The following is a 23,177-nucleotide window of genomic DNA, read 5'->3' as shown; positions in this document are numbered from 1 at the left end:
TCGGAAAACGCCTAGCCGGCCGTTGTGGCCGATCGGTTCTAGGCGCTTCAGTCAGAAACCACGCTGCTTCTACGATCGCAGGTTCGAATCCTGCATCGGGCATGGATGTGTGTTGATGTCCTTAGGTTAATTAGGTTTAAGTAGTTCTACGTCTAGGGGACTGATGACCTCAGATGTTAAGTCCCTCAGTGCTTAGAGCCATTTGAACCATTTGAAAAATGCCAAAGAAAGAAAATTCCACTGTTCACTATAACGACAGTCTACAAAGCTCCATCCTAACACATATACAGTGTTCTAACATAACAACACTTAATACTAAATGAAACACTGTTAATCAACATATCAAATTTCGTTTATCTGCGAGTGCCACTCACTCTTCTTGTTGGCGTACAACTTGCACAACACATCATGTAGCCTCTTCTTTCTTCTCTTCTTCTATTGCTTAGTATTTACATCCTTGTAAGCACTCAGGCGACAATATGACAGTTCAGCTCTGCCTGTCCAGCTTCGCTCGATTCCACACATATATGTTTGAGCTTGTTTCTTCCTCATTCCACTTCTTCCTGAGCTTCTCTCCATGAGTGGGCTAGCTTTAATTATCTCCTATGTCTTCGCATTAGTGGATGAGGTGGAGGAGATTAGCATTTAATGTTCAGCCGACAACGACATCATTAGAAACGGAGCAGAAGCTCGGATTAGGGGAGAATGGAAAAGGAAGACAGCCGTGTCCTTTCAAGGGAACAATCCCGGCATTTGCCTTAAGTGATTTAGGGAAATCGTGGAAAACCTAAATCAGATGGACGGACGTGGGTTTGAACCGTCGTCTTCCCCGAATACGAGTCCGCCTGCTAAGACTTCGCAATAGTAATTGTACCTTCTCTTGTTTCCTCCCCTTACGTTCGCTCTTGACTCCCGTTGCTTTTCCTCTGGGGAGGTGGGGGAAACTTCGCCGTGGCTGATGTACAGATTTCCTTATTGTGCCTGTGGGACGACCGCAGACTTCCATAGTAGTCATGTTTACAATGTCTACATGTCTACAATGTTATTTTCCTGATATCATATTTAAAAATACTGATTCCTACTTAATTACTTTTCCAAAAATTCTGCGTGCATTTTCTCATGTCTGGGATAGTACTGATCGTTCAAATCAAATTTAAACTCTTCTCACATTCCTCTACATATAATAAACTTTGTTCTTCTTTCTTCAAAGACAACATATCGTCAAGTTTTTTTATCACAATCTCACAAACTTTGATATTTATCTTCTGAATCTTGTTCTTGTTCCATGGCAGCCTGCTTCAGCTCATCTGTTTGGATATTCAGTTTCACAGTACGTTCTTCAACCATTTACAAAACGTCTGAATCCATACTGAGAATGTTAGCATCCGTTTCAGTACTATACCCGTCTGTACAGGTACTAGTCGTTTTTTCGTCTAAAACTTCTGTATTTTTGAGTCTGTATGATATGTTAAGTTCGAAACTAGGTGTTTAATTAACAAATTGAGTGTTTAAAGTTGCTTCTAAATCTGACTCCACAGGCAACGAGCGTTCTCACATAACAGGAGAATTTTGCATATCTTCACAAATAACTGTGGATATCTTTTCTTGTCTGTCTTCGACTATTTTCGCATTTTCCTCTTGATCTTCCTTAAATGAAGATATAATTTTTTCCTTTAATTATATCGCCATTTCCTTCACTGTTTTTTTTTTACTTTCTTTTCATGCTTTTATTTCTTTGGCGATATCTCTTTGGCCTTTCCGAAGTTCTTTGAATTCCTTCCTGTATTACTTCGTGACATTCTCTTGCCTCTTTCATTTTTCTGCAGTTATTTCAGTTCCTTTGTGACTTTTCTCTTCTTTCCGACATATTTGACCAATGATGAAACCACAATCAAACAGTCAAAACTTGGAGGTGGCGGGGCTCAGTTTTACTACTAAATGGTGTCACCTTTATTTCTTTCAGTTTTTTAGTGTTTCATTGTTAGGCTCACAACAACTAACTTTTCCATAATCTTTCGATTTTTCTTCTTCGTTGTCAGTTCTCTTCCTCTCTTTCTCATCCATCTCCTCCACCTCCTGAATCTTTAATTCCATTGCTTCCCTAATTTATTTACGCTGCTCCTCATCATGTCTCCTAAGTATTGACAACCATTTATTCTGAGTGTTGATTCCTTATTATCAAACTTAACTCCTGCAAGCCTAAGTACTAGTACTTGTTCCTTTACCGCCGAAATTTTTTCCCCTTGAAAGTCAAGAGTGCAAAACACAAGCGTAACTAACTTCCACTACACAAAATTTGTCAAGGGCCAAATGACTCAAAAGTTTCGCCTACAGCAGCACTTTCAAACTATGTGCCCATGAAAAACACGGCCACGTCCTAACACCATTTTCTTCAAATTATACTGTTGGCGCTGCACACTCTGGCAGATGACGTTTACCAGGCATTCACCATACCCACATCCTGCCATCGGATCGCCACATTGTGTACGGTGATTCGTGAGTTTACACAACGTTTTTCCACTGTTCAGTCGTCCAATGTTTACACCAATTGAGGCATCGTTTGGCATTTACCGGCGTGATGTGTGGCTTATGAGCAGCCGCTCGACCATGAAATCCAAGTTTTCTCATCTCCCGCCGAACTGTCATAGTACTTGCAGTTGACCCTCCTGCAGTTTGGAATTCCTGTGTGGTGGTCTGGATAGATGTCTGCCTATTATACATTACGACCGTCTTCAATTGTCGGCTGTCTCTGTCAGTCAACAGAAGATGTCAGTCTGTACGTTTTTGTGCTGTACGTGTCCCTTCACGTTTCCACTTCACAATCACATCGCAAACCGCATACCATGGGATGTTTAGGAGTGTGGGAATGTCGCTTACAGACGTATGACACAAGTGACACTCAGTCACCTGACCACGCAGAGCACCCCACTCAGCTCTCTCACGATGTCTAATGACCACTGAGGTCGCTGATATGGAGTACCTGGCAGTAGGTGGCAGCAAAATGCACCTAATATCAAAAACATATGTTTTTGGGGTGCCCGGATACTTTTCATCGCATAATGTAGATGGAACGTTAAGTTGTTATCAAATTTCTGAAGAACTTTTCTCCTTATAACCACAGTTTTATTCAGTGCGTGCAATACTTTATTTGTAATTATGAGTAGATTTATCACGCTGGTGATACACTGAGTTCTCTCAGATTATCATTCTGCCCTTCCAACATAATAATCACTCAGCTGACGGTTTCAGAAATTCTTAAATAATGTTACCCTTCCCATCAATATAACAGTGTGAGAGGCTGCTTCTACGTTCGTCAGTCCTCCGTGATTGACCCACCTCAATGGCCGAGGACGCTAACTTACGCTTACGAGGTGGCATTTGAGGTGGGAGTAAGCCGGTTCGTATCCTGGTGGTGTAAAAAAATTTCACTGCCAGTATTTAGCCGGCAAGGGCAAGAGGTGTGGTGGCGTAAAGTTCCTGAACACCTGGCTTCGCGCTGATGTCCTAGTTTAAATACCAAACCTCTCTGCAGCGTCTGGAATGATGTGATGGTGTTGACGGTGATCCGTCCGTCGGATGGGTGTGTTAAATTTGGCGGCCCACTTGATGCTATTCGCTATCTTCGGTAGGCTACGTGCCATAACCTTCACCCTTCTCTCATCATCATCACACAACACAAACAATACACTACAAACCCTCAGCACACACACACACACACACACACACACACACACACACACATGAAGTGCTGAGTGCTGTTGACAAGGGATTTCAGATCGATTCCGTATTGCTAGATTTCCGGAAGGCTTTTGACACTGTACCACACAAGCGGCTCGTAGTAAAATTGCGTGCTTATGGAATATCGTCTCAGTTATGTGACTGTATTTCCGATTTCCTGTCAGAGAGGTCACAGTTCGAAGTAATTGACGGAAAGTCATCGAATAAAACAGAAGTGATTTCAGGCGTTCCCCAAGATAGTGTTATAGTCCCTTTGCTGTTCCTTACCTATACAGGGTGTTACAAAAAGATACGGCCAAACTTTCAGCAAACATTCCTCACACACAAAGAAAGAAAATATGATATGTGGACATGTGTCAGGAAACGCTTACTTTCCATGTTAGAGCTCATTTTTATTACTTCTCTTCAAATCACATTAATCATGGAATGGAAACGCACAGCAACAGAACGTACCAGCGTGACTTCAAACACTTTGTTACTGGAAATGTTCAAAATGTCCTCCGTTAGCGAGGTTACATGCATCCACCCTCCGTCGCATGGAATCCCTGATGCGCTGATGCAGCCCTGGAGAATGGCGTATTGTATTACAGCCGTCCACAATACGAGCACGAAGAGTCTCTACATTTGGTACCGGGGTTGCGTAGACAAGAGCTTTCAAATGCCCCCATAAATGAAAGTTAAGAGGGTTGAGGTCAGGAGAGCGTGGAGGCCATGGACTTGATCCGCCTCTACCAATCCATCGGTCACCGAATCTGTTGTTGAGAAGCGTACGAACACTTCGACTGAAATGTGCAGGAGCTCCATCGTGCACGAACCACATGTTGTGTCGTACTTGTAAAGGCACATGTTCTAGCAGTACAGGTAGAGTATCCCGTATGAAATCATGATAACGTGCTCCATTGAGCGTAGGTGGAAGAACATGGGGCCCAATCAAGACATCACTAACAATGCTCAAACGTTCACAGAAAATCTGTGTTGATGACGTGATTGCACAAATGCGTGCGGATTCTCGTCAGCCCACCCATGTTGATTGTGAAAATTTACAATTTGATCACGTTGGAATGAAGCCTCATCCGTAAAGAGAGCATTTGCACTGAAATGAGGATTGACACATTGTTGGATGAACCATTCGCGGAAGTGTACCCGTGGAGGCCAATCAGCTGCTGATAGTGCCTGCACACGCTGTACATGGTACGGAAGCAACTGGTTCTCCCTAGCGCTCTCCATACAGTGACGTGGCCAACGTTACCTTGTACAGCAGCAACTTCTCTGACGCTGACATTAGGGTTATCGTCAACTGCACGAAGAATTGCCTCGTCCATTGCAGGTGTCCTCGTCGGTCTAGGTCTTCCCTAGTGGCGAGTCATAGGCTGGAATGTTCCGTGCTCCCTAAGATGCCGACCAATTGCTTCGAACGTCTCCCTGCCGGGACACCTTCGTTCTGGAAATCTGTCTCGATACAAATGTACCGCGCCACGGCTATTGCCCCGTGCTAATCCATCCATCAAATGGGCATCTGCCAACTCCGCATTTGTAAACATTGCACTGGCTGCAAAACCACGTTCGTGATGAACATTAACCTATTGATGCTACGTACTGATGTGCTTGATGCTAGTACTGTAGAGCAATGAGTCGCATGTCAACACAAGCACCGAATTCAACATTACCTTCTTCAATTGGACCAACTGGCGGTGAATCGAGGAAGTACAGTACATACTGACGAAACTAAAATGAGCTCTAACATGGAAATTAAGAGTTTCCGGACACATGTCCACATAACATCTTTTCTTTATTTGTGTGTGAGGAATGTTTCCTGAAAGTTTGGCCGTACCTTTTTGTAACATCCTGTATAAACCATTTGGGAGACAATCTCAGCAGCCGTCTTCGGTTGTTTGCAGATGACGCTGTCCTTTATCGACTAATAAAGTCATCAGAAGATCAAAAGAAACTGCAAAACGATTTGGAAAAAAATATCTGAATGGTGCGAAAAGTGGCAGTTGACCCTGAATAACGAAAAGTGTGAGGTCATCCACATGAGTGCGAAATGGAACTCGTTAAACTTCGGTTACACGATAAATCAGTCTAATCTAAAAACCGTGAATTCAACTAAATACCTAGGTATTACAATTTCGAACAACTTAAATTGGAAAGAACACATAGAAAATGTTGTGGGGAAGGGTAACCAAAGGCTGCGTTTTATTGGCAGGACACTTAGAAAACGTAACAGACCTACTAAGGAGACTGCCTACACTACGCTCGACCATCCTGTTTTAGAATACTGCTGCGCGGTGTGGGATCCTTACCAGGTAGGACTGACGGAGTACATCGAAAAAGTTCAAAGAAAGGCAGCACGTTCTGTATTATCGTGAAATATGGGACAGAGTGTCACAGAAATGATACAGGATTTGGGCTGGAAATCATTAAAAGAAAGGTGTTTTTCGTTGCGACGGAATCTTCTCACGAAATTCCAATCACCAACTTTTTCCTCCGAATGCGAAAATATTTTGTTGACATCGACTTACATAGGGAGGAACGATCACCACGATAAAATAAGAGAAATCAGAGCTCTTACGGAAAGATATAGGTGTTCATTCTTTCCGCGCGCTATAATCGATTGGAATAATAGAGAATTGTGAAGGTGGTTCGATGAACCCTCTGCCAGGAAATTAAATATGATTTGCAGAGTATCCACGTAGATGTAGACGTAGACGTAGATGTAAATAAATGACGTCACAGTAGCCATTATCTTTACGTCAGTGGTAAAAGCCAGTGGTTAGTATCACAAATTGCTATTGACGCTTTACTCTTCTCGAGTAACTTTGTGATGATTCTATTAGAGCAACAATTACATTTTGTGGGGCAACAATTACAGTTCGTGAATCTTTTGCAACTGTTACACACTTAGTTACGTTGAGGCTATTTTCTTGCGATATTACTATGTTTCCAGGGTGTTCAACTATTGTTTCAACAAATCTGGTCGTCTGTTTTTACTTCAGCTATTCGCTGGTAATCAGTTAGATAATTCATCATTTCTCTTGACACAAGACTTTGAAGTGAACTGTAATTAGAAAATGTAGCAAAAATGGAAATGAAAAGTATATTAGATCCGACATTAAAAGTTACTTTTGTCGATGCCTCAATTAATGCTACTGTCTTTCATCATTGCCATCACTAAGCAAACTCATGTGTTATACGATGAAATCAGTGTGATACAGCAGCTTTCAGAAGAGTCCTGTATTCTGAGCATTCCTTACCAATCTTCCATTAACGTCTCAGCAGTTACGGATACGTGTTATATTGTGCTTCTGCCACGCATTTGTCATGTCCGCCCGCAGTTGACTTAAAATAGTAACGAGAATTCAGAGTATTGTAAAGTGCCCAGTGTACAGAAATTTCGAAACACTCTGAGAACAGAACATGTGCGTCGTACAGCGGCTCAAATTAAAAACTGCTGATTCGAGTTCCATTTCGTTACACTCAATTTCCATACTTCTCTTGGATACAGATTGTTTAGATCATAGAGAGTTTTAGGTAATTCAGCAAGCGTTACGTTGTTCTCTTTCTTGAGTAGTTAGGTCGTAATATATTTCCCTCTGCGTGGTGGCTCAAATCACCGCATTCCGTCTACTTGCCAAATGATTAACCTTTCGTGATCATCCGTTTACAACTTGTTGTAACATACTACTCCGCTTGTCAGTACGTGTCTCCCATACTCACCGATTTGTATACCGGTCTTCATTGTTAACTGACAGATTCTTTCTTTCCCCACCCCGTCCAAGTTGCCAACAGAGATAGAAATTTCCTTAGCATTGTCAAGCAGCATCGCTAAGTGAGGCCATCATCCGGGAATCGCCCGCATCAGTGCCTCAATTTCGGTCGGGGTGGAGAGGCGCGCGCAGCGCACAGTGTCAGACTCCCGTGTTGGTGCCGGCAGGTTCGGCCGGCGGCCGCTGCTGCTGCTGTGCCTGGCGGCGCACGCGGCCAGCAGGCTGCTCACGGTGCTCACGCCGCGAGTCCTCGTCCTCTTCATCCTCGCCGTCTCCCTGGTGGCAGGCGCAGGTGGACCTACTTTGGACTCTGCTTTGTCTGTCGGTAAGTCTCTCTCCGTGTGAATTTGTCTTTCAGCACACTCATGCACAGCACAACAACGTTTAGATATGCGTACACGTATTCACTGCCACTGTCATTTGAATGGTATTAAAAAATTTGGCAAGGTGCGATTAAGGCTCTCGCGCTGAGGGTTCCACTGTATCAAAATATCTATAGAAGCTCCTAAGACTAGCCCGGACATGCAAAAAGGACCGAGATGGGGACTTCAGTTTATACACTACTGACCATTAAAATTGCTACACCATGAAGAAATGTAGATGCTAAACGGATATTCATTGGACAAATATATTATACTAGAACTGACATGTGATTACATTTTCACGCAACTCGGGTGCATAGATACTGAGAAATCAGTACCGAGATTTCCTCTGGCCGTAGTAACAGCCTTCATACGCCTGGGCATTGAGTAAACAGAGCTTGGATGGCGTGTACAGGTACAGCTGCCCATGCAGCTTCAACACGATACCACAGTTTATCAACAGTGGTGATTGGCGTATTGTGACGAGCCAGTTGCTCGGCCACCATTCACCAGACTTCTTCAATTGGTGCGAGGTCTGGAAAATGTGCTGTCCAGGGCAGCAGTCGAACATTTTCTGTATTCAGAAAGGCCCGTTCAGGACCTGCAACATACGGTCGTGCATTATCCTGCTGAAATGTAGCGTTTCGCAGGGATAGAATGAAGGGTCAATGCGAACAAGAGGTGATCGAGAAATGTAACCACTGGCACCCCATACCATCACGCTGGCGATGACGAAAACACGCTTCCAATGTGCGTTCAGCGCGATGTCGCCAAAGACGGATGCGACCATCGTGATGCTGTAAACAGAACCTGAATTCATCAGAAAAAATGACGTTCTGCCATTCGTGCACCCGTGTTCGTCGTTGAGTACACCATTCAGGTGCTCCTGTCTGTGATGCAGCGTCAAGGGTAACCGCAGCCATGGTCTCCGAGCTGATAGTCCATGCTGCTGCAAACGTCGTCGAACTGTTCGTGCAGATGGTTGTTGTCTTGCAAACGTCCCCATCTGTTGACTCAGGGATCGAGACGTGGCTGCAGCATCCGTTACAGCCATGCAGATAAGATGCGTCTCATCTCGACTGCTAGTGATAAGAGGCCGTTGGGATCCAGCACGGCGTTCCGTATTACCCTCCTGATCCCACCGATTCCATATTCTGCTAACAGTCATTGGATCTAGACCAACGCGAGCAGCAATGTCGCGATACGATAAAGCGCAATCGCGATAGGCTACACTACGACCTTTATAAAAGTCGGAAACGTGATGCTAAGCATTTCTCCTCCCTACACGAGGCATCATAACAACGTTTCACTTGGCAACATCAGTCAACTGCTGTTTGTGTATGTGAAATCGATTGGAAACTTTCCGCATGTCAGCATGTTGTAGGAGGCGCCAGCGGCGCCAGCCTTGTGTGAATGATCTGAAAAGCTAATCAATTGCACATCACAGCATCTTCTTCCTGTCGGTTAAATTTCGCGTCTGTATCACGTCATATTCGTGGTGTAGCAATTTTAATCGCCAGCAGTGTATGTAGAAGATTTAGTAAAATACCTTTTATTCATTTACTAAAACATGATTACAACTTTCATTTTGGGTTTCATGCAGTAACGTTCGTCTATTAAGCTTTTGACGGACGATGAGTAGGAGGAGATTAGTCCCGTCGACAACGAGGTCACTAAAGGCGGAGCACAAGCTCGGATTAGGGAAGGATAGGGAAGGAATTCGGCTGTGCCGTTTCAAAGGAACCATCCCGGTATGCGCCTGAAACGATTTAGGGGAATCACGGAAAATCTAAATCAGTATGGCCGTACGCGGGTTCGAACCCTCGTCCTCTCGAATGCGAGTCCATTGTGCTAACCACTGCGCCATCCCGCTCGGTACGGATGATGAATGTAATGTGTCCTCTAATGACAAAAATAAATTTGTATGTGATATAATTACAGTTTTCCGATTTTTTACTTTACTTCTACTGTGAAACCTTGATTGCTGCCAAATTTCATGACTCTCAGTCAACGGGAAATACCCTATACGTTTCGATGACAGAGTTTACGAGTATCAAAATATGTAACGTAAATGGCCGTACCTTTAGACGGAGTTTACTTAGAAGCTTAAAATTTTTTTACTGCGAAGGAACCATAGACCTTAAAAATGCTACATGAATTTGAACTTCATACGTCTACCCGTTCCTGAGAAAAAGGGATCTGAACAATAAGACAGTCAGACGGACAGACGTACGGACTACAAAGGGATACTACAAGGGTTCCGTTTTTACAGGTTGAGGCACGGAACTCTAAATATTGTATGGCTGTAGGCCATACCCACTGTTGAGCTGCCGGCCCGGGTGGCCGAGCAGTTCAAGGCGCTACGGTCTGGAACCGCGGAACCGCTACGGTCGAAGGTTCGAATCCTGCCTCGGGCATGGATGTGTGTGATGTCCTTAGGTTAGTTAGGTTTAAGTGGTTCTAAGTTCTAGGGGACTGATGACCTCTGAAGTTAAGTCCCATAGTGCTCAGAGCCATTTGAACCTGTCGAGCTGTTTCCAAACATCGTGGTAAAAAAATCATTTATGTTTGTCTCTATTTGCGACAGTTACCTTTCTTTCAGTGATTACCATGTTAACATGTGTCATTAGTCTGCCTGTTGCTCCTCAGCCACTCCCTGCCAGAGAAGAGTGGTGATGAAATTTTACATTTCTACAGGTTTGTTCTCATAGCATACCGGACTGTCTTTTATTTGTGCACAGAAGGGTGGTGATGAAATTTTACATTTCTAAAAGTTCGTTCCGATAGTGTACCAAATTATCCTTTATTTGTCCACAACGTACTAGTACAGCTGAGGTGCGACAGACATATAGAACAGGCAACCAGTACAAGCACTTCCTCCGGAAACAGGGCAGCTGACCATACCAAACACCATAGCGAACGTAGAGGAGGATTAAAAGGGGTCCATCAGCACCATAGAGAAAATATCCAGAACTAAGGTACTCAACTTCTATACCCAGTATAATTTTAATATATTTACAGCTATGTCTGTATGCATAATACTCCACAGAGAGTTTCCAAGGCGATGTTACATATTATTTATTTATTTATTTATTAGTTACCTACGTTTTTCCTTGGGTCCCAACTCTTCACTCAATGAAAAGGAGAATTTACAGATGTACATAAAGATTTATATGCTGAAACAGCGTTCGTGAAATTTCTCTCATGATAAAGAAGTGCTTGGTTCTATAATCGCTGGTGATATCTTTGGTGAAGCCCTCTGATAAAAGTTGGTTAAAGATTTGTATCAGGATTGAATTGAAATAATATTACATGTACAGGATCTGTGATGTGTAGGGAGAAGTATGATTTAGGTAAACAGCGTTATATCTGGCCAGGAGGAAGGTTAGAACCTCCATACGCAAAGGGATGTGTAGGATAGGTCATATTTGATAGTACTGCTTAACAGGGATGATTGTATGTTCTCTGAGTGGAAGGCGATTAAAATTATCATTGGTAAAATGAGTAGTATTTTGAAATGTAGGGAAGGTGGGATGCGCTGATATAGTCGAAGCAGTAGATAAATGTTTTACGTTGATAAGAATTACTATGGGGTCTTGGGACTAAAACGTTTGGGGTATATTTTCTGGCGACGACATCATTCTTCGTTTACTTGACGTGTCTTATCTGCATAAAATGTCAAACCTTCGACGAAATCCTCAATCATCTTCGTTAGGAACAGCTAAATATCGTGGCTGTTGCTAACCATTTACAGCACTCCAGCAGGAACGTAAACAGTTCAGCGCGTTTCTCTGTGTCTTTTAAACGTCGAGAGCTCGCTTGTACGCACTACTATCATTACAGTAGCTGTCGCAGTTGATGTTGTTCTCCCACGTTTTAGTTTCTTCTGCTTCTTTAATAACAGAATCCCAGTATATTGAAGTGCGGGACAAGAGTGTATCTTCATCAAACGTTGTTCTGTTTTTATTTGCGAGATTGTGTTCAGCAACTGCTGGTTTATCAAATTCACTGTTTTTAATGTTTCTTTCTGCAAGTGGTTGATGACACTACAGATAGACTGACTGATGTAACTGACTGTGCATCATAAGCAATGTTATTAAATCCAGAGATCCTGAGATTGAGCCTGTCCTTAACAGAATCTCCTTTATTTTCTTGGGCAGTTGGAAACTGCAGATTTCTGTACCCTACTTGGTTCCAAAACCATGGAAGTTCGAACTCTGATCCACGAACGAAAGTTCGATCTTCATGTAAAAGGCAAAATAATATTTTAAGGGAACCAAAAATCGTGTTAATTTTTCTTGAAAAAATGTAAGCATTTATTCTGTAACAGCACAAAACACAGGTGGCTCACATATTTTCACTAATTGTGTATGTTACAAGTCAAGGTACACTTTTCATCAAAACCCGACTGAGGTTCGATCTTTGTATCCACTTGATGCAAGACGCTATGGACCCCTCAAATAAAGTTGCACATTGTTAGTTTTACATATCACACACACAAACACACACACACACACACACACACACACACACACACACACACACACACACACAGACACACACACAGTCACACTCACACGTAGCCTCCTAGATAGATTGTAGGGAAAGTGTTGAAAGGCTTGCTGCGCTAGTCTCTGGAGAAGTAATGTATTTGGACATGATTCCATAAAGAATTGTATCTCTGTACCGTGTACAAAAGTTCGATATCTGGCCCACGGATGATAATTTGGGCTTTGCACCAAAAGTAAAATAGCAGTTCATAGAAATCAAAAACTGCTTGCGTTATTTGTCACGACTACATAAAGATTTGGTCTATAACAGTACAAAACACACATCGCTCACTTATTCTCACTACTGGTACAGCTTGGGGTTAATTACATTTGGGGCCGAAAACCGACTGAGGTTTGATGTTTGTGCCAACTTGGTACAAGACACAATGGATCCTCGAATTAAGTGCTACAAGTTATTTGCACATCTCTCACACACAAACACACCGTGACACATAAGCAAAGTTCTGTATAACTTAAACTGCATATTTTCGTAATCCAGAAGTTTAACTACCAAAATATTAACCTCATGTTGTTGTTGTGGTCTTCAGTCCTGAGACTGGTTTGATGAAGCTCTCCATGCTACCCTATCCTGTGCAAGCTTCTTCATCTCCCAGTACCTACTGCAGCCTACATCCTTCTGAATCTGCTTAGTGTATTCATCTCTTGGTCTCTCTCTACGATTTTTACCCTCCACGCTGCCCTCCAGTACTAAATTGGTGCTCCCTTGGTGCCTCAGAACATTTCCTACCAACCCATCCCTTCTTCTAGTCAAGTTGTGCCACAAACTCCTCTTCTCCCCAATTCTGTTCCATACCTCCTCAGCGAGCGAGGTGGCGCAGTGGTTAGCACACTGGACTCGCATTCGGGAGGACGACGGTTCAATCCCGTCTCCGGCCATCGTGATTTAGGTTTTCCGTGATTTCCCTAAATCGTTTCAGGCAAATGCCGGGATGGTTCCTTTGAAAGGGCACAGCCGATTTCCTTCCCAATCCTTCCCTAACCCGAGCTTTCGCTCCGTCTCTAATGACCTCGTTGTCGACGGGACGTTAAACACTAACCACCACCACCACCACCACCATAGCTCCTCATTAGTTATGTGATCTACCCATCTAATCTTCAGCATTCTTCTGTAGCACCACATTTCGAAAGCTTCTATTCTCTTCTGGTCCGAACTATTTACCGTCCACGTTTCACTTCCATACAAAGCTACACGCCATACAAATACTTTCAGAAACGACTTCCTGACACTTAAATCAATACAAGATGTTAACAAATTTCTCTTCTCCAGAAACGCTTTCCTTGGCATTGGTAGTCTACATTTTATATCCTCTCTACTTTGACCATCACCAGTTATTTTGCTCCCCAAATAGCAAAACTCCTTTACTACTTTAAGTGTCTCATTTCCTAATCTAATTCCCTCGGCATCTCCCGACTTAATTCGACTACATTCCATTATCATCGTTTTGCTTTTGATGATGTTCATCTTATACCCTCCTTTCAAGACACTGTCCATTCCATTCAACTGCTCATCCAAGTCCTTTGCTGTCTCTGACAAAATTACAATGTCATCGGCGAACCTCAAAGTTTTTATTTCTTCTCCATGGATTTTAATAGCTGCTCCGAACTTTTCTTTTGTTTCCTTTACTGCTTGCTCAATATACAGATTGAATAACATCGGGGAGAGGCTACAACCCTGTCTCACTCCCTTCCCAACCACTGCTTCCCTTTCATGTCCCTCGACTCTTATAACTGCCATCTGTTTTCTGTACAAATTGTAAATAGCCTTTCGTTCCCTGTATTTGACCCCTGCCACCTTCAGAATTTGAAAGAGAGTATTACAGTCAACGTTGTCAAAAGCTTTCTCTAAGTCTACAAATGCTAGAAACGTAGGTTTGCCTTTCCTTAATCTTTCTTCTAAGATAAGTCGTAGGGTTAGTATTACCTCACGCGTTCCAACATTTCTACGGAATCCAAACTGATCTTCCCCGAGGTCGGCTTCTACCAGTTTTTCCATTCGCCTGTAAAGAATTCGTGTTAGTATTTTGCAGACGTGACTTATTAAACTGATGGTTCAGTAATTTTCACATCTGTCAACACCTGCTTTCTTTGGGATTGGAATTATTATATTCTTCTTGAAGTCTGAGGGAATTTCGCCTGTTTCATACATCTTGCTCACCCTATGGTAGAGTTAAGTCACGACTGGCTCTCCCAAGCTCATACATGTAAGAAACGAGAGTTATTATACTTTCAGCTACGTACTTTCAACTTTTTCTGAGGGTTGCTGTTTAATTAACTACCTACTTTCAGTGTCGTCATCTAAAAGACACGTGTAGGTTATTGTAAACAGAGATTTGTTTGTATTTTTTGCCGTCGCAGAATCTCTGCATCAATGGGCGCGCAGCAAAAAGTGCGTCAATCGTGCCACATTCCTTCGCAAATCCACACTAATTTATTAAGATCTGGACTATGTTCTGCAGCCTGTCATCAAGGATACGTTCGGATGTATTCATAGCATGGGAGAGGAGCCGAACTGGGGGGTAGTTGGTACATTCAACATGGCCACCCTTGTCTTTAAAAATAGCTGCTATGATCCTAAATGATCTGTGGGTATATGGTCAAAGTGAATGATGTAGTTGAAGAATTGTGCCTGCCAGGTGGTTACTTCGTCGTTAAGCCCCTTAATTTACGCTATGTCTGCAATTTTTCATCTTACGAATGGCAACAGTGACCTCATCTGTTGTGATACGTTGCACTGGTCGAATCGTGACACTGCCTTTTGGTATTGGTGAGTGGGGGAATTCAGTATTGGACATTTCACTGGGATACTCTCACTAACGTCCATGAATCATCTTGCTGCTGTGGAGTCGACGACCATTCTTATCTTACACACACCTGTAGTGTTCTATATCCTGGCCTGCCCTACACCGCGCTCGGCCCAGGTGGTAGGTGATTTTGTCACCTTCTTTACTTGGTGGTGATTTTCTTTGGCCTCTGAAACTGCTCGTTTCGCTCCTTCTTCGTCGTTTTGTAGTTCTGATGTGGCGAAGTTTTCAAAATTATTTCGCATGGCTTGGTAAATATGCATGAACATACGGTTTGTCAATGGGATCTGAGATATCAATGTTCGATACCACACTTGTTAGAGGTTGCAGATATTGACCGCGGTCCGTAATAGATATACACTCCTGGAAATTGAAATAAGAACACCGTGAATTCATTGTCCCAGGAAGGGGAAACTTTATTGACACATTCCTGGGGTCAGATACATCACATGATCACACTGACAGAACCACAGGCACATAGACACAGGCAACAGAGCATGCACAATGTCGGCACTAGTACAGTGTATATCCACCTTTCGCAGCAATGCAGGCTGCTATTCTCCCATGGAGACGATCGTAGAGATGCTGGATGTAGTCCTGTGGAACGGCTTGCCATGCCATTTCCACCTGGCGCCTCAGTTGGACCAGCGTTCGTGCTAGACGTGCAGACCGCGTGAGACGACACGTCATACAGTCCCAAACATGCTCAATGGGGGACAGATCCGGAGATCTTGCTGGCCAGGGTAGTTGACTTACACCTTCTAGAGCACGTTGGGTGGCACGGGATACATACGGACGTGCATTGTCCTGTTGGAACAGCAAGTTCCCTTGCCGGTATAGGAATGGTAGAACGATGGGTTCGATGACGGTTTGGATGTACCGTGCACTATTCAGTGTCCCCTCGACGATCACCAGTGGTGTACGGCCAGTGTAGGAGATCGCTCCCCACACCATGATGCCGGGTGTTGGCCCTGTGTGCCTCGGTCGTATGCAGTCCTGATTGTGGCGCTCACCTGCACGGCGCCAAACACGCATACGACCATCATTGGCACCAAGGCAGAAGCGACTCTCATCGCTGACGACGACACGTCTCCATTCGTCCATCCATTCACGCCTGTCGCGACACCACTGGAGGCGGGCTGCACGATGTTGGGGCGTGAGCGGAAGACGGCCTAACGGTGTGCGGGACCGTAGCCCAGCTTCATGGAGACGGTTGCGAATGGTCCTCGCCGATACCCCAGGAGCAACAGTGTCCCTAATTTGCTGGGAAGTGGCGGTGCGGTCCCCTACGGCACTGCGTAGGATCCTACGGTCTTGGCGTGCATCCGCGCGTCGCTGCGGTCCGGTCCCAGGTCGACGGGCACGTGCACCTTCCGCCGACCACTGGCGACAACATCGATGTACTGTGGAGACCTCACGCCCCACGTGTTGAGCAATTCGGCGGTACGTCCACCCGGCCTCCCGCATGCCCACTATACGCCCTCGCTCAAAGTCCCGTCAACTGCACATACGGTTCACGTCCACACTGTCGCGGCATGCTACCAGTCTTAAAGACTGCGATGGAGCTCCGTATGCCACGGCAAACTGGCTGACACTGACGGCGGCGGTGCACAAATGCTGCACAGCTAGCGCCATTCGACGGCCAACACCGCGGTTCCTGGTGTGTCCGCTGTGCCGTGCGTGTGATCATTGCTTGTACAGCCCTCTCGCAGTGTCCGGAGCAAGTATGGTGGGTCTGACACACCGGTGTCAATGTGTTCTTTTTTCCATTTCCAGGAGTGTAGCTGGATCCGCTAGTCGCAACTAGCGCCGCTAGTGCCGCTCCCCGGCTTGTGACAAGTATCTAGCGAGCTCTCGTCCACTCTTGGCAGGGACGTCAACTAGGAATGTAGCATAGCCTTCAGCTGATAGGAAGCAACCTCTAACAAGGCGCTTGGTCAAGTATGGGATAAGTAATGCCTCTCTAGATATCTGTTTGTGATTATATGTATGCAGCATGTGAAGAAGCCTGTAACACAAGTTATATACAATATATATTACTTTTTACCAACGACTACTAATTATTTCAGCCTTTGCAGATACAGGCTATGCAGCCAGCTCCTTAGCAAATTCACTGCCAAATCTGCAATATATGTTTCTATTTAGCATTTGCGACCTGTCATCATAACAACTGACGACGAGTATCATAACAGGATCCACCCTCCAAGAACAACGGACGTCCTTATGCAAACATTTGAACAAACTGCCATAATGCTCTGCGCAGTTCCGTCCACGCTACTGGGTTCGATGCGTGGACGGCTCATTCCTCATACGGTCACAATGATAAGCAGCATATTTACAGCATGCGTAAGAGCATCGAGTTGACTCTAGAACAACAAAGTAACGGTGCGATTCTGTTTCAGGATATGGAGGTTTAGAGAGCTTTCAACGGCAAACTAGGAGAAAAAGTCTACCGGGAACGTAACACATCAGCCGGTATTTATACACCGAATCTCATCATCTCTGGGATCGGAAGTTTTCCACCCGACACACGAAGAGTGCTCGAGCCCACCGCATCACTGAAAAAAAAAAAAAAAAGAAAAAAGTTGCAAGAATCGAAAGAGTTGCATATAACCTGCAAACCCAACAGATAAAATAAAAGAACAGCTCCTGGTGGTGAGAAGGCATGACACCAGTTTTCTGGAGATGCTGCAAGTCCAAGGATATCGTAGGCTCCACTAGGATATGAGTAAAGCCCTCAACACCTTTTGTGCATATGAAGTACAGTGACAGTATAGTGCTGCATGCACTGGGGAAACCAGACACCTATTAGAACCTTGATAGCAGAGCTTGACCTCTATGTTCGATTTGGGCACTGTGAGTTAACGAGCATTTCGCTCTCATTTAAATATATGGCCGAAAGAGTCAGCCTACAGGAATTGTGAAACGAACCGTGTCGTAAAGGAGTGAGTGCCACAAAGAGCGCAGATTCGCCACGGGATGGGGAAATTCGGAGGCGTCTATTGTGCTGAATGAAGCCTAAGCACTAGTTTGCGATTGAGACAGACGAGGACCTACATCACAGGGAAATCCCGTAGAAGCCGTTTGTGGCCAGGGAGACGTAGCAGTATTAAACATGGCGGACCTAAGATCGGCCATAAATGGAAATATTAATGAAAACTATTTAATTCTGTAATAATTCAGGGAATGAAGCCACAGTCATTTTAATCTGCCATCCTTCCTAAATTTTCATGGTGATTACAATAAAACTTGAATATTGATCATACCTATAATAGTTTAGGATTTACTGTTAAAGTGAAATTAACAAGTTTCGTAACAAAGACCTGAATGCTAAACTCTGAATATAGAGGAGAATCATTAAAATGACAAATGTTTTTAATATCGACTCTGTAAGTTTATTTGTTTAAAAGATATAGTGAATTTAAATTATCAGTATTTTCAGTAAAGCATCAGATCATCATTTCCTCCACACAAAAAAAGACATTGAACGATGACAGCATGACACCTTATTGAATAATTACGTAGTAGAATATTTGTTGTAAAGTTTAGTGCATGACAGTTACTTTTATTCTTCATTTATTTATCATAAAGCACATTGGTGTAAGGCTACTGGCCGTGGCATTCAAAGGTAAGAAGGAAATTGTATTGGTTTTATGTAAAAGAATTTAACGTTTATTATGTAATGGATATTATTGTTACTTTATTTAGAACGTGAAAATGGTCAGGCTTTGATTATTTAAATACGTTAAAATGTAAAATAATGTATAATAAGCTGTAGCCAATTAGATGGACGGCTTCAAGAAAGGGTACTGCACTAGTCAGTTGAGCGACGAGACGCGGCCGGACACGGGCTGAGGGAGACTGCTGGTAGAGACGCGGAAGCGAACAGTTCGGCTGGAGACACCAGAGTGGACAGTTCTGGTCTAGACCCCAAAGGGTACGATTGGGATTGAGACGCGAAAGCGGACTGTCGGTCTTTCGGTAGCTAGGAAGTGAAGCGACTTAGAAAAATTCATGTTGTGTTGTATCGCAGGACTTAGTCTCTGAGCGATGAGCGGACGCGCTCCTGGTTTGATATCTAGCTTTTCGCGTAGTCAACGAGGTGGAGTACTGGACTTGTAATTCGCGATGGGACTGTGAATGATCGAACTGTGTCAAATGGATATGCGCTCTAGTGTAACAGTAACTCTGAATACGACCACTTTCGCTGTTAGTTTGCTTTCTGAATAAACATTATTCTAACCAAATCGCAACTATGTGGCCTACATCATTTATGGGTCGTTAATTTTGTTCCCGGTATTATTATTACTGTTATTGTACGTTATATTAATTTTGTATTTCGCAAACTTGCCATCAGCCAGACAATTTAACCAAAGGGTCACAAGTGTCTAATTTAGGGCGTGTAATGAGACACGTGCGTTTCAACCCCTAGACGACTAGACGAGTTTGAGCCAAGACATTTCGACGAGGAGGAACCGCATCTGACCCGAACATCTTTGTAATGTTAGCTCGCAGCATAAGAAATGATCGGCACTGGCGGAACACCATCGCGATTGAGGGCTAACTACAGTAATGGCCATTAAAATTGCTACACCACGAAGATGACGTGCTACACACGCGAAATTTAACCAGCAGGAAGAATATGCTGTGATATGCAAATGATTAGCTTTTTAGAGCATTCATAAGGGTTGGCGCCGGTGGCGACACCTACAACGTGCTGACATGAGGAAAGTTTCCAACTGATTTCTCATACACAAACAGCTGTTGACAGGCGTTTCCTGATGAAACGTTGTTGTGATGCCTCGTGTAAGGAGGAGAAATGCGTACCATCACGTTTCCGACTTTGATAAAGGTCGGATTGTAGCCTATCGCGATTGCGGTTTATCGTATCGCGACATTGCTGCTCGCGTTGGTCGAGATCCAATGACTGTTAGCAGAATATGGAATCGGTGGGATCAGGAGGCTAATACGAAACGCCGTGCTGGATCCCAACGGCCTCGTATCACTACATCTACATCTACATCTACATCCATACTCCGCAAGCCATCTGACGGTGTGTGGCGGAGGGTACCCTGAGTACCTCTATCGGTTCTCCCTTCTATTCCAGTCTCGTTTTGTTCCTGGAAAGAAGGATTGTCGGTACGCTTCTGTGTGGGCTCTAATCTCTCTGATTTTATCCTCATGGTCTCTTCGCGAGATATACGTAGGAGGGAGCAATATACTGCTTGACTCTTCGGTGAAGGTATGTTCTCGAAACTTCAACAAAAGCCCGTACCGAACTACTGAGCGTCTCTCCTGCAAAGTCTTCCACGGGAGTTTATCATCTCCGAAACGCTTTCGCGATTACTAAACGATCCTGTAACAAAGCGCGCTGCTCTCCGTTGGATCCTCTCTATCTCTTCTATCAACCCTATCTGGTACGGAGCAGTATTCAAGCAGTGGGCGAAGAAGTGTTCTGTAACCTACTTCCTTTGTTTTCGGATTGCATTTCCTTAGGATTCTTCCAATGAATCTCACTCTGGCATCTGCTTTACCGACGATCAACTTTATATGATCATTCCATTTTAAATCACTCCTAATGCGTACTCCCAGATAATTTATGGAATTACCTGCTTCCAGTTGCTGACCTGCTATTTTGTAGCTAAATGATAAGGGATCTATCTTTCTATGTATTCGCAGCACGCTACACTTTTCTACATTGAGATTAAATTGCCATTCCCTGCACCATGCGTCAATTCGCTGGAGATCCTCCTGCAGTTCAGTACAATTTTCCATTGTTACAACCTCTCGATACACCACAGCATCATCTGAAAAAAGCCTCAGTGAACTTCCGATGTCATCCACAAGGTCATTTATGTATATTGTGAATAGCAACGGTCCTACGACACTCCCCTGCGGCACACCTGAAATCACTCTTACCTCGGAAGACTTCTTTCCATTGAGAACGACATGCTGCGTTCTGTTATCCAGGAACTCTTCAATCCAATCACACAATTGGTCTGATAGTCCATATGCTCTTACTTTGTTCATTAAACGACTGTGGGGAACTGTATCGAACGCCTTGCGGAAGTCAAGAAAAACGGCATCTAACTGGGAACCCGTGTCTATGGCCCTCTGAGTGTCGTGGACGAATAGCGCGAGCTGGGTTTCACACGACCGTCTTTTTCGAAACCCATTCTGATTCCTACAGAGTAGATTTCTAGTCTCCAGAAAAGTCATTATACTAGCTGGTATTGATATCTTCGTTTACAAAATAAATTTTGGTACAAAAGCTAAGTACAGGGTGACAATTATTTAAGTATCTTGAATAAAATCGTCATAACTTCTGAACTGTTTGAGGTAGGTCGTCAAATTGCACAATTGGCCGCGGGGAATGATGGGAATTGCTATGCGCATTATGGTTTGGTTTGGCGACGAAGCCCACTTTCATTTGGATGGGTTCGTCAATAATCAAAATTGCCTCATGTGGAGGGGGGGGGGGGAGGGGGGACGGGACGGCCAGACAATACGCATTTTGCGATCGAGAAGTCTCTTCAACTTCAACGGGTGACTGTGTGGTATGAACGTCCAATCACAGAATAATCGATGCGATATTTCTCGATGACACCGTGATTACCGAACGGTATGTGAATGGTTTGGAAGATGATTTCATTCCCATTATCCAAAGTGACATTGATTTCAACAAGATTTGGTTAATGCAAGACGGAGCGCGACCCCGTCGAAGCAGGAGAGTATTTTATGGCCTGGAAGAGCATTGTAGGTACCGCATTCTGCCTCTGGGGCATACAGAGGCCACTGGCAGGGACCTCAGTTGGCCGCCATATTCTCCGGATCTGCATGCATGTAACACTCTTTTTTTTGTGGGGCTACATTAAGGACAAGGTGTACAGCAATAACCCCAAAACCATTGCTGAGCTGAAAACAGCAGGTCATCGACAGCATCGATGTTCCGACACTTCAACGAGTCATGCAAAATTTCGCCATTCAACTGCGCCACATCGTCGCCAATGGCGGCCGGCATATAGAACATGCTATAACCTAAATCCGAATATCTGTAGTGACGATTACATGTTGAATAAATTGTGTGGACGCCGTAGTTTTTAACTAATTTACGTTTGTTTTCGTATAGTTCAAAACCTGTTACCCTGTATACAAGAAACAGTCATTTTATGCTTAAACATTTGTTTCCATATGTTCAGAGCAATGTTGAAGTTCTAAAATAAAATTTTGCAAATTCCAGTCTATCAAATTTCGCTAAATATGTTTCTTCATCGTACAGGGACTTGACGTGAAGCTGTGTTGACTGGTGATCAAGACTTTGGGTGAAGCTGCAGAAAGCAGACGTATTGTTCGAATTGTTAGGTCATATAGTGCCATAACAATGTGACAAAAGTTCTGAGTAGAAACATTTGAATGTTCACATACTTTAATTCATTTTATAATTTGAGAATTACCAGATTTTCGCAATCCTTTCAGTTTGTGTTCTACGTACTAGGCCATCCGCGGACATTACCATGTCACTAAAGAAGATGACGAAGCCTTCACCAAAGCAGTCAGCTAAGTAAAAACTGTGAATCTTAGTATTTGGAATTCCATTCGGTGCTGCTCACTTCCAAATAATCACGACCGTCCGGTGTGATGAAAGCCATGTGATTTGCAACATTGAAGAGGTATGTTATAAGTCCTCCCAGAAGGACTTTAACGATATGTACTTCCTGTTGATAGCTAGCGAATGCGGTTTAATCGCAACAGTGCACCAGCCCATTTCAATATCATTGTTCTTACACCCTGAACAATCACCTCATCGTTGGACTCGAAAGTGAAAACTTCACTACTATAAATATTTTCTTTTGAGGTTATACAAAGTCTCTACTGCATGAAATCCGATAGACACTGAAAATAAAGTGGCGGCTAATATCTTATCTAATTGTATCGCCA

General features: G+C 43.8%; 1 protein-coding gene across 1 annotated transcript in view; it reads left to right on the top strand.

Moving 5' to 3' along the window:
- LOC124606106 (solute carrier family 22 member 1-like) overlaps positions 1–23,177 on the top strand; it is a 130,919-nt gene that overhangs the window by 52,681 nt on the left and 55,061 nt on the right. The window contains exon 4 of the mRNA XM_047138071.1: positions 7,673–7,830. Within this exon, the coding sequence (XP_046994027.1) occupies positions 7,673–7,830 (158 nt within the window). The remainder of the gene's footprint in view (positions 1–7,672; positions 7,831–23,177) is intronic.

Source organism: Schistocerca americana, chromosome 3, assembly GCF_021461395.2.
Source record: "Schistocerca americana isolate TAMUIC-IGC-003095 chromosome 3, iqSchAmer2.1, whole genome shotgun sequence".
NCBI classification, from domain to species: Eukaryota; Metazoa; Arthropoda; class Insecta; order Orthoptera; family Acrididae; genus Schistocerca; species Schistocerca americana.
Note: the sequence above shows the minus strand (reverse complement) of the source record. Positions and strands in the feature narration are given on the sequence as shown.